Source organism: Bison bison, unplaced genomic scaffold (genome assembly GCF_000754665.1).
Source record: "Bison bison bison isolate TAMUID 2011002044 unplaced genomic scaffold, Bison_UMD1.0 scf7180017864135, whole genome shotgun sequence".
NCBI classification, from domain to species: Eukaryota; Metazoa; Chordata; class Mammalia; order Artiodactyla; family Bovidae; genus Bison; species Bison bison.
In genome coordinates this window covers 5231123-5244105 of record NW_011494707.1, presented here as the reverse complement: position 1 = coordinate 5244105, position 12983 = coordinate 5231123, and the positions used below count along the sequence as shown (strand labels likewise).

The 12983-nt window shown below is 37.4% G+C and overlaps 1 protein-coding gene across 1 annotated transcript in view; it reads left to right on the top strand.

Moving 5' to 3' along the window:
- TIPARP (TCDD-inducible poly(ADP-ribose) polymerase) overlaps positions 1–12983 on the top strand; it is a 27761-nt gene that overhangs the window by 845 nt on the left and 13933 nt on the right. Inside the window, exon 2 of the mRNA XM_010839871.1 lies at positions 2153–3105. Coding sequence (XP_010838173.1) covers positions 2192–3105 — 914 coding nt within the window. The 5' untranslated portion in view covers positions 2153–2191. The remainder of the gene's footprint in view (positions 1–2152; positions 3106–12983) is intronic.

Sequence of the window (12983 nt, the reverse complement as noted above, 5' to 3'; positions counted from 1 at the left end):
ATCGGCGTCGCCGGGCACAGTTCGTGCGGTCCCGGGCGCGGAGCTGCGCAAACCGCCGCGGCCGGCAGGAGGCGTCCCTCGGACCCCCGGCCGAGATCCGAGCCCAGACCGAGTCATGAGTCGGGAGCGGGGCGGTTTCCCCGACGGTGGTGGGGTGCAGAGTGCCTGAGAACTGGGCCATCACCCGGGGGTATCGTGAGGTGAATGGTGAAGCTGTAGGTCGCTGGCAGAGGGACTGGAGGAAGTGTCCTTCCAATCTTTTTTTTTTTTTTTCTGTTATGCAAACTAATTGAGGAACTAGGTTCTAGTGACTTCCTCACTCCAGCCACTCCTCCAGTTCTCTGCCTCTGTCTCGGTTTTATTTCTGAGTTTGACAGAGGGCAAAAATAGGAAAAGTTGTGGCGTGTGTGTGCCCTCGTATAAATAAACTGGGTTTCGTGTCTGTTTTGCCTTGACTGGGTGTGATAGGAGTGGTTATTGTGTGTGTGTGTGTGTGTGTGTGTGCGTGCGTGCGTGCGTGGGGGGAAGGCACAGGCCAGTTTGGTGTGGAGAGGGAATACCACAATCTGTGCCAATTGTACCTTAAGGCAAGAGCACCAAATGATGAATAATAACGCCTGGCTTGGCTGCTTTCCAGTTGATTTATGTCTTATGTCAAGTCCCTCCTTCTTCTTGAAGCTTTCCCTAACAATGCCAGCTCACACTGAACTCTCCTTTTTCTACCTTTTCTTTTGTACTTGCCCTGTACATTAACGCCTTGTTATATACTGTTTTTAATTTTTCTGAGTTTGATTTATTATGCACTTTTTACACATGTAGACTTATAAATTCCTCCAATTAGATCTTTTATTCTTTTTTCTGGGGACTCAATTTTTTTCATTTTGTTGCTTTTCTTGACTCATAAAGGCTCACGGAACTTGCCATTTAATTGGTGCTTTTTCTTCAATAATTCAGCTAGAAAATATTATGGAGCACCCACTGTGTGCATGTGCTAGGCACTGTACCCTGGATGCATACTTGGTGAAGTCATGAGCCCTTGCATCAAAGATTTCTTTCAGTCTGTTGGATAAGGGAGAAGAGGATTAATTGCTCATCACCACCCCTTTTCCACCTGGCATAATGCTCAGTAAATATTTTCAGAATTAGTTAATGAATGCTAGATTGTGGAGGAGACACCATTCATCATTTTACAAAGTTTTCTTTGCTTTTTAAGTTCTAGTTTTTTTCAATGGGTCTGATTCTTCAAAGAAAGCACTATTTAAGTCCCTGAGTAGTTCATTCGGAATCTGAAATTTGGTGTGTTTTGTTTTCTTGTGTTATTTTTCTGTGCCTTCTTTTTTTTTTTTTTTTAATTCACATATGTAGCTTTTCCAAAGACAGGGAGGCCCCTTTCTGTATTAGGAAGTTGTTTTTGGTTTCTAAAAGTGTGCAGTGGTTGTTGCTGATATAGCTTCTCTTGATAAATCAACCCTGGTATTCTTCCGCTAGTAGTGGTAATGTTTTGGGGATTGCAAAAGTAGACCCTTAACATCCTTGGGGAATGTATTGGAACTTTCTGCATCTAGACGTGCTTCAACAGGTTCCTGGTTTTCTCCCATATAATATTTCGGTTGAGAGCCTGCTTCCTGCATATAGCCTCATACTGCAGATTCACTCACAGTTGATTTGCAGTTTTTCCTGCATTTGACAAAATTTTTTTTTTTTTTTTTTTTTACAGTTTTTGTCACCTCATGAAACAGGAGATACATAAACAGCTGTGAAGAGAACCACAAAGCAATAGAGATGTGGTTTCCTCACTGTCATAGATGCACATATTTCTACCCCTCTCTCCACTCCATCCTAGACTTAAACTGTGAAAATTCATATCCCAGCAGAATTACAAATCATTATATATTAAGTCCACAAATAAATGTCAGGAGCCTCGTAGAAGATGCTCTCTCTCTTTCATCTTTACCTGTCTGTGGGCTTTTGAATAACCTTGGCTCCTTTGGAGCCTTGATTCTCAACAAAATTAAAAAGTGACCTGTAAACATGAAATATAGTATAGGAGGAAGCATTTCAGGAACTTAGAGAATAAAACAAAATGTATTGATGAATGAAAAGGATTCTGTTGTTGTCAGCTGGTAATTGATCTTCTTTCCTTTCCTGGTAGGATTTTTAGACTGAGGAGCAGTTGGAGCTAGTCTACATCATGGAAGTGGAAACCACCGAACCTGAGCCAGACTGTGTAGTGCAGCCTCCTTCTCCTGATGAATTTTCATGCCCAGTGAGACTCTCTGAGAAGATCACTCCATTGAAGACTTGTTTTAAGAAAAAAGATCAGAAGAGGTTGGGAACCGGAACCTTGAGGTCTTTGAGGCCAATATTAAACACTTTGTTAGAATCTGGCTCGCTTGATGGGGTTTTTAGATCTAGAAACCAGAGTGCAGAAGAGAGCAGCTTACATGAACCTATGGTGAAGAAACCCTTGGAAATCAATACATCGTGTCCACCTACTGAAAACAGTATGCCTGTCCTGATTCCCAGTGGGACAAATGTTGGGGCCCAGATGCCAGAAGCCCATCCTCCCACTGATGCTCCGGAGCAGGTGGTTCCAATCCAGGATCATAGCTTTCCACCAGAAACCATCAGTGGGACAGTGGCAGATTCTACAGCAGGGCACTTCCAGACTGACCTTTTGCACCCAGTTTCAAGTGATGTTCCTGCTAGTCCTGACTGCATAGACAAAGTCATGGATTATGTTCCAGGGGTTTTCCAAGATAACAGTTTTACAATCCAGTACATTTTGGACACCAGTGACAAGTTGAGTACCGAGCTCTTTCAGGATAAAAGTGAGGAGGCCTCCCTTGACCTTGTGTTTGAGCTAGTGAACCAGCTACAATACCACACTCACCAAGAGAACGGAATTGAAATTTGCATGGACTTTTTGCAAGGCACTTGTATTTATGGCAGGGATTGTTTGAAGCACCACACGATCTTGCCATATCACTGGCAGATCAAGAGGACAACTACGCAAAAGTGGCAGAGTGTATCCAATGACTCCCAGGAGCACTTGGAAAGATTTTACTGTAACCCAGAAAATGATAGAATGAGAATGAAGTATGGGTATGTATTCATAACTACTCTAAAGCTATTGTTAAATCCTAGAGAGAAGGTAAAAAGGCTAAAGGCTTAGTAGGGTGGTTTCTTTCAGTAGTAACCTAACAGGTTTTATCCTCTTTCTACTTTTGTTCTTTTGGCTGTGTGCTATCCTGATTTTTCATGGCAGTTGAATGCAGGCTATTTATCTAACCAGACAATGAAGGTTTTATGATTTGAACAATTCAGATGTCACTCTGCGCAATATGTGTGTGACTGAGAAGTTGCATATACATTGAATATTGTGAATCACATACTGTTTTAATCACACAGGAGAGCTTGCTTTTGAAAGAAAATCTATGGTGAATCTTATAAATTATGAATGCTTAATTTATCTAATTTTAAAGTTTTGCATACTGAGAAGTTGCTATATTTTTAAAAGAACGTAGTGGTAGTTGGAGATTTTCATGACCCTCTTTTCATTTTGAATAGTTCAGAAAATTTTTCTGTGCATGACTCTGAGACCTTCCCAAACTTCTGAATTATGCCCAAACATGTTAAGTTTCTTTTTTAGTTTCCTTAAAGCTTTTTATCATTAATTTTATTATTCTATTTATCTCACAGATAAATTGTTCCACAACCCAGTATTTTTTTAAACCTGAAAGAGTCTTTTAACAGTGAGTGAAGGGAAAATCTATGCTAATGGACATATTTATTTGTCATTTACATAAAAGCAGTTATCCTCATGTTTTTGTAGGCAAGACCTATATTGGGTTGACCAGGAAGTTCATTTGGAAAAAAGATTGTATAGAAAAACCCAAATGACCTTTCTGGCCGACTCAATAAATACATTGGTTCTTTTAGTACGGATATCCAAGCATTATTCACTGATAGGGGAACTGAAATTTCCACATCTGCGTTCTTTAATGAACTTGGAAATAGAGAAATAATAGTTGCTACATATAATGTTGCTAGTGCAAAAATGGTTGTATAATAAGCACTGATCTTTTGTTTCTCCTGTAGTATAAAGGGACTTACAACAGGCGGACTAGCCTAACTCAAAAGTTCAGAAGAACTTTGTGGAGAGTCAGTTTTGTTCACTGATAAGTTATATGACCCAAGTGTCTGGAGAGTCTGAAGGCAAATGGTGGTAGTGAACCATTTCCATGTTGTCCAGTGCTATTAGTTTTGATGTTAACCTTCCGTGTTCTAACAGTGCCAGAGCATTGTTGGCATCACAGTAACCTGGCCTTTGTTTAACTTCTCTTGCTCCCATTTAGTCTTAGGTAAGTGGTTTTCTTTGAATATTTCAGTACACAGACCCATCTGTCTTTTTAGCAATTTAATTATCATCAGACTGGAATTTTGCATCTTGTGTTTCAAAAGCTACCTGTGGAGCAAGATGTGAAGCAATATAAAGCCCAAGTTTAGAGGCATTATTATGTAGAAGACCTTGGGATAAAAGTAAAGTTTATGTCCAGAATACAGTTTTCCTGATCATAAATGTATTCTCTTGATAATATAATGCACTCAAGATCCCGTCCTGCTTGGGTAGCAGAATTCTTAGATCCTGTAATAAAGCTAACTACTTTTGACTTATTTTTTTAAGCCAGCATTTAAAGACAGAAAAATGTTTTCCATTTTGTCTTAAAAATATTTTTAATGTATTGTCCAAAATCTCTGTTGCCTATGAGCTAGCAATTCTAATTGGTATGTCAAGGGTAATTAATTTTATATACTCTCAAAGCCACTCTAATCCTTCCATCTGCAGATTGCAAAACTGTGCATAACAGTGGCCTCCCACTTCACTCTTATGAAGCAGATTTCCAGTCTGCTGAGTACTTGAGCATCTTGGTACATTAAGTTTGTCTGTTTGAATTGGTTGGGAAGAAACTAGCAGAATTATTGTCCAACACATTATGTTATCTTACCATGAGCAAGACAAGACAGGTATTTTGATCCCAGAAAATCCAGGAACTCTTAGGACAGCAGCGTATTGAGTATTTTATCCTTTGGTAAACTTTCTTTACTGAAAAATAGACGTAGAGGAAAGCCCATATGCATTCATTGTTGGATCAGTTATAAAGTGATTACAGTGAGTGCTTGATTTCCAACCCAGTTTAAAGGAAGTAAATATTTATTTGACACTTCAGAGGAAAAGTTTGAGAGAATTGTCATTATAGTTACTATTGCTGGCACTGTACTGTTACTGGTGGTAAGTGGTCCTGCCCTGATAAAAATAGCCAAAAGTATTGTTAATTACTAGTAAAGTGAAGTTCTCCGTGGACTACAGTAAGAAATGTTGTAAGATTGTAGATAGCTAAGTGTCAAAAATGGGTTTTTGGGAAGTTGACCTGTGGTCACTGCAACCTGGTTTTCCTTGTATTCCAAAGCGATGTTGTGTTTCCTGGCAACAAGATGCAGATAACGGCATGTTGAGCCTTGCTGAGAGATTCACAAACAAGCTGGAGCAGCCCAGGTTCACATGGTTACCACATTATTTGGCTAAAGCTATTAATCTCTGTGGTCAGGCCTGTAAAGCTGGTCTATCTGTGCAGATTGCACATAACCAGGAAGTGTGTGTTCAGCTGTGTATATGCCCAGGTCGAACCTGGCAGTCTCTGGATTCAGGAATAATGAATGGCAGTTGTTTATCCCAGTTGTTTTCAGCAGTTTATATGACTTGGTAAATCATTATTATATACTATACCCATAGTAGTTCATTGTGTGGAACTTGGGGAAAGTTCACAGTTCTGCGTCTCTAGCAAAGATAAGAGTTCATAGTTTCAAACTGTGTAGATGAAATTGTTTGGTTTTTGCAAATGGATTTAACATCTGACTTAACTCAAATGAGATGTGCAGTGTTCATTTTATTCTTAAGAGTGAATGGAAGGAAAGTTGAGCAAGGTAAGTTCACAGGTACCTTCCAACTATTAGTCAGGATGCTTAGCTACTAAAAACACTTACGAAAACAGGATCTCAATAATAAAAGTGTTTATATGGTTCATTATAATGAAATTATTTTAACTATTCTTTTCCAATTTTGCCTTCACTCCAAATTGTATTATTCCACTTTGCTTTCGTACTGCTTTTGTAACATCAACTGAAAACTAGTTGTATGTATGAGCTCCCCATATTTAGTTGCTGAGGCTTCTTTTGCACACAGGATGAGCTTTGGAGAATTTCCAAATCCAAATACACAGTTAAGAAAACAACATTGAATGTTGTGTTTTCCATTAAGAAAACATAGTCTCTGACAGTTTAGGCACTCATCCTTAGTAGAAAATGGTAACTAAATGGCAGGACTAAGCGGTTTTAAAAGGGTCTCACTAACTGTGCAGAATACTGTTGTGGAGGATGTGCAAATCTCCCTTTAGCAACTGAGATCGCCATTAGTTTTCACATTACATTCATTTTAAAGTGTGCCAGAATAGTCTCCTAGTTATTATCACCCATAAGGAAGAGGCACTGTGCTGACCTTATTTTGGAGGTAACCTATAGTTGAAAAATATGACCAGTGATTATTTCTAATTCTGAATTTCCTGGAAAAGGGAAGGATGAAGAAAAAAGTTGCAAACACTGAGTCCATGGTTAATTTTTGTCAGAAGATAGTGTTTTCTCCTCTTTAGAATTAAAACATTGATAAAAGAAGTTTGGGGCTTAAGCCTAGAATGTTGTCATAGCTGTAGTTCATTAGTTTTGAGTGATTTTGATTGCTCATTGCTCTTAGAAGTTTGTTTCTGTTTTTTAAAAAACTGTCCAAGGGACAGTACCATTAGAAGACTTCACAGGAACTGTGTGAAAGAAGAATTGCTTATTAGTGATAATGAAGAGCACTTGCTGTTCTTTTCTATATGACTTGCAGAGTGGATTATCTAAAGTAGACCAAGCTCCTGACTGAACTCTGCTGGAATAGTTAAATTAGCCAAGTTAGCGCTGGCCTGCACAGCTGTGATGATGTATGAACTAACTCATTATGTGTTATTGATAACACAGAGAGAGGAGAACAGCTGAAACTTACTATGCCTTGTGACTTTTTGGTATTTCTTGAATATACACAGCTGGATGAGTTTGAATTTATTTAAAAAATTCCTGCCGAAGAGAAAGAGAGCTCCATAAGCAAGAACTGTGTTTGAAGTGACTTTCAAAATGTGTGCCTTGTGCTTCAGGAGAAAGCAATCCAGTGAATTATTTTCTGTACCTCTTTATGATGCTATTTACATATGAAATAAAGCTAATTGGCTTCTGTCTATACTAATCCAGGGAAGTTACTGGGTCTGTGTAGCGCCTTCATGGGAATCAATAGCAATCATTCATTTATTCCCTTTCTGGTTTTGTCAGTAAGCAGATTAGACTTTTTGAAGCAGCTGTCACCTGGCTTCAGGTTGGGGTCAGTCTGTTCCTGATATATTCATGGTCATGAAAATGAATCTTATAGAGAGCAAAGATGTATAACTTTTAAATCACACAGTTGGAGGAAATAACTTACAAGGTTATCTGATAGTTCCTAAAAATAATTGCATGATACATTATACATTTTCTTGTTGAGTTGACTCTAAAGCTTTTACTTTTTATTATATAGAAAAAATAATAATTCAACATTTAAAACTTCATTCTGCATATATGAACGTGCAGAAAATGCAAACTTTTGAGTGATTACTCTGTTCCTGTAAAACTACTCCCTAGTGTTAGACTAGAATTTCTAGATTATAACTTTGCATTCTACCATAAAGCAAAGGTAAATTCATAAATTTCTTCTGGGTGCATCTTTGATCTTAGTGATTCTTAGTTTCATATTGGGTTTGGGGACTATTTCTAAAGGGTGTGAAGCAGTAGGTAACCCTTACAAACCTTGCCTACTTAGGGAATTTGAATAAAATGCAGCCATTTAAGACTGTGACTGTTTGCCTGTGGCCTCTTGTATCTTATCCCCTGATATGAACCCACCAGATTCTGCATCCTTTGTCAAAAAATAATTTTTTTCACATTTAAAATTAGGACCTGAGATCCTCTTAACCTAGGTCAGTACCCTTTGATACTTACCAGTATCCTGTTAGTTGCAGTTGGCTTCTTGTGAAAGGAAAGCTTATTTTTGAGTTACAAGATGATTCTTGGTTATTCTAAAAAATTTTTTTGTAAGGCTGGTTCAGATCGGACATGGTAAGTTTTACAAGAAACTCTCTTTGTAAAAGCAGTAGAGTTTCTCTTTTAAATAAATCTGAGAATATTAAGCTAAAAGGAAGTGAATATGAATGATGTTTGTACCTTTGGAAGATAGCAGAGTGCTGAGGGTTGAGACATTTTGTGTTTCACTCTGGGCTTGAAATCTGTAGGTAACAGCTTAAGATCTTGAGGTGAACTGCACTTTGCAACACCATCAGCAGAAACTGTACAGAAGAATAAAATATTTATAATTAAAGTTCACCATTTCTAGGAGCAAACAAGTTATGTTTTTAGATATGAAGGGACTCCCGTAGCAAAACAAAATGTTATTTTTATATTTATAGATTATTTATGGCAGTGCTTTCTAGGGACCAGGGATCATACTGCACAGATTCGCTTCTATTTAAAATCCCTGTAAGTGTTAAACATAATCCAGTCCAATCCCCAACACATTAGCTGAAAGCCTCAAATTTCTAATGTAGATTAATTCCTAGTTAATAGGAGGATTTGAAATTATAAGGGATAGTTTCTGAGATACATTTTGAGATCTTCAAAAATGAAGGATTTTATATAAAAATAAATTCCACTTACTGAGCTTGGTATTTTGATTTATATTTGATTTGTGCAAAAAATAGTATTGTAGTAGTGTTGTGCTAAATAAATATGAGTAATTCTGTGAGGAGCTCATTTTAGAAAGTTGATTATATTAATAAACTTCTGATTATGAAAATTCCAGGTTTCCTTGCTGACCTAGCCTATTGCTGTTGCTAAGACAAGCATAGAAGGGAGTTAACTAAGCACTTCTGTTTGCTGTGACCACACAAGAAAATATGTCTGTCTCCTCTATCTTTCTCTGCTTGGTGCTGTTTACTTACTGGTAACACCCACTTGACCAGTAAAGAACCTTTACATGGTCATCACAATGAAAGGATAAGCATGTTATGAGAGTGAGAATGCTAGAGCAACTGTTCTGTTTCATGTTCTACAGAAACCAGTGATTTGTGAATGTGTGTACCACAAAATGTGTAAGGAGTGCATTAAAATCCCTCATGACTAAGTTGTCTGAGAAAGAGTTTGGGAAATTTGTATTCTGTATGCAAATAGATATCATTTGTTTTGGTGCTGTTGCCTCTGAGCATAAGGAAGGATTTGTCAATAGTCTTATGTTGAAACCTAGCACTTCTCATAATGATTGGAAAATAGTTTAGGCCACATTTACAGGAATTTCTCTTCATTAATTTTTTCCTCTTTTTGGATTAAGAGCTTTTAAACTGTTACCTTGTCATTTGACGTTTAGCCATAAAGTTTGTGTGATTTTCTTTGCTCTGAGTTTTTACCAGCACTGAATAGTCAGTGAAGAATGGCAGGGGTAGGTCCAAGAGTGAACTTTGCTTGCCGTGAACTTTCAGAATCTTGCCTGCACCCTGTGATCTTCACAGTTCTGCAGCTGATCTGGGCCTAGGGAGGGCAAATGGCACAAACTACTCTAAATAATTTCCTGCTGCGGTTGGTCTTTGGTTTCTGACTGTCACCTGGCTTTGCTCTTTCATTTCCAGGCATTGCAAGAATAAAAATAAGCACAGGAGAAATACTAGGTTTGCCTTCCAAGGTAATATAAGAAAGACATCTTTGAATGGAGGGCAGAGAATGTAAAACAGAAGGAACTTTGCTTTCTGATGTTAGGATCGTCCAAATGCTGCCACTCATCAGTAATTAATGCCACTTATGTAAAGTGTTCCACAATTAATTTGTTACTAAAAAATAATTTTTAATTTGGTCATTTATCAGTTAGTTTGTCTGTACTGAGGAAAAAGGCAAAATTTTATTTTTTTTATTGGAGTTTAAATGTTTTACAGTATTGTGTTAATTTCTGCTACACAACAAAGTGTATCAGCTACATGCAAAATTTTAAATAACCTTTCTTTAAAGGAGTTATTTATAAAAGTCAATTCAGAAATTAACAGATTGTACCTAGTCTAGGGGCTACTAGGAGATAAATTTTGTAATTATTTATAATTAGTATTTCATTTATGAGTAAACAAATTCTAAATTGATATTATTTGAAAATTATTTTTAAGCAGTTTGCATAGTTGATTTTATAATTATGTAGAAAAGTTTTATAAGTAAATAAAATTCAGCCTACTTTAAGTATTGTCAGATTTCATATCCACAGAACTTAATCAGTTGAGTACATGGCAGACATTTTTTATTTTCTACTTTGAGATTAAAAACCTCTCGTTTTAAAAATACTTCACTTGACAAGGGGATATTTATTAATCTTCATAAAAAGTGATAACTACTAATTTAAGGTAGTATAAGACATGATACATTTCTTTTTAATCTGCTGTATGTTTCTTATCCCAGCTGTTCTTATAGAAATTGTTTCACTTCCTCTTCAGGCCATGATTGAGATGTCTCACTTAAGTTGCCTTCTGAGAGTCTCAGGACATGTGACTGAACAGGGATAAAAGTTAAGGCTATATGACATTTTTGATGTCTTCAGGGTGTGAAATTTAGGCCCGTGCCTCCATAAATAGATAGCTGCGAGATCTTCTGATCTCAGAATATAATTTTTATTTATGAAAGATTTTAGGTTTATCCACATATTATTAAAAAGTTCTCTTGCATTATTTGCTTTGAACTGATAGTTTTGTAATTTAAGGAAAAGCCCAATATAACAGTGTTTTAGTAGGTTCTCTTCCTCAGGTAGCTATTGTAATTTGCTTTCAGGGGGTGCCTGAGGTAGAGAGGGCTTATGATTTGTTAGGGGTTTAGGAAACACTTAGGTGTACTCAGATCTGGGCCATGTCCTAGTACAGAGTTCTTTGAGAATAAACTGTTACGTGTCTGTTTAGTTCCCCACATGCTTTTGGATAATATAGAATTATAAAAACTTAAAAAAACAAGGTATCCTTTCATATAGACAGCCTACCTGCCTGCCTTTTTTCTCCTATTTCTTATCCTCTCATTTTTATTTCACTGTGTTCACTTCTAGAATCACTTTAACACCACAGATTAGATGTCTGACAGTTTGTAAATCAAGCATGCGGTTTAGCACACAGATTATCCACTGTGTGGATAAATCCACTCATTAACTTACTGCCTTCTCATTCGCCTGTTTCCAAGATGTCCTAGGAGGGACCAAGAGAGCAGCACACACAGCTAGAAGTTTGCTCTAAGACAGCTGATCCCCGGACACTCGAAGCCCCATTGAATCTTAAAGTGGGAAATATTTTTACCTACCCCCCAAATCTTTTGCGGTAAATATATCATCCAGGTTTAATGTTAATTGTTTTACACAGTGCTCTAAGTCTAAGCAGTCCTGCTTTGAATAAGTCAGGGTCTCCTTAGAGGTGGGCAGATTTAATTGCGAGTCAACATTTGATTCTTAGCTTGCTTATAACTACTGAGGGTCATACGCAAAGTAACGTTAAAATAAAAACAAAACAAAACTCTTGAGTTCTGATTTGTAGGTATGTTTGTATTTACAACTACTTCTGGATACCAAGTGGGAAAACCCAGTTGTTACCAGGACCCAAAGTCATACTGTAGAAGTTAAGTAGAGAAATTTAACCTCTGGAAAACAGTGAAAGGTGTTGCTTTGTATGTAGGCAACATACAAAGATAGATAATTTTTATTGCCTCCCCAAATAACTTCCTGCTATGTATTCAAGTCAGTGTTAGCAAAAATCTTAATTAGTGACAGAATAAATGACAGTTATTATGCTTCTAAAGCAGAAAGAGTACATAGTCCTCTGAAGTTTAATAACTACACTGCTTTCACAGTGTATTTTGGTATTATATATGCCATGGCTTTGATTCTCATCACCTTGTAACATATTTGAAGGAATCTAAAAGCTGCCAGATATTCCAGCACTGCTAAATGAGTTCCTGGAAACATCAAAGCTACGTATCAAAAGCCAGCTATATTTCGTGCGCCTGTGGAATTTCTTTAGCAGCAGCAAACATACCCCATCTGTCATGCCTGTCTCAAGTCTGTAGCAGAAGAGCCTAAATAACTCTCGATACTGCATTTGATCTTTATCCTTCTCTCATCGTGACCTTCAGCTAGGGGTGACATTTTCCCTTTATATCATAGTAATAAATAATTGTGTCTGATTAATCCAGCTGATTAGGGTGGGTGTTGATTAGTTTGAGGTCACAGGTTTATCCTTACAGAAACCAGTTAACTTTTATAGGCAGGAAGCCAGGGTTCCGAAGTCTAACTCATCTAGTTAAAACTGTACAGAGTAAGGTCCAGAAAACTCAACTTAACTGACGTTTGCTAAAGTCTGAGTTCTGTATCTTATTTGCATCATCTTCCCACTTAAATGTGTTCCATCTTCTGTGATTCTAGTCTCATGTAATGGCACCATTAATCCAGTCACCAGAATATAAACGTGGGACACATCTTGGACTCCTTCCGCTCCATTCAGCCCCTCCATGCAGTTAGTCTAACTCTTAAATACTCTCACATCATCCCCATTGTTGCTTCTTCAGTTCTTTGCCATAATTTGTCTCATTTGCAGTTTTAGTAGCTATAGATGGCTAAGCATAGAATGATAAATATTTATAATAAACATGCTAGTAAATATTTAGCAAATAAGTGCCTATCTCCACCCTTCCCCCACCTCCCTCTACCAAAATAAGCAAATCAGCCCTCCCTACCACTGCTGTTGGAGTGACCTTTATAAAAGGCAAATCTGACCCTTGTTGAAATCCACCGGTGATTCCTGTAGCCC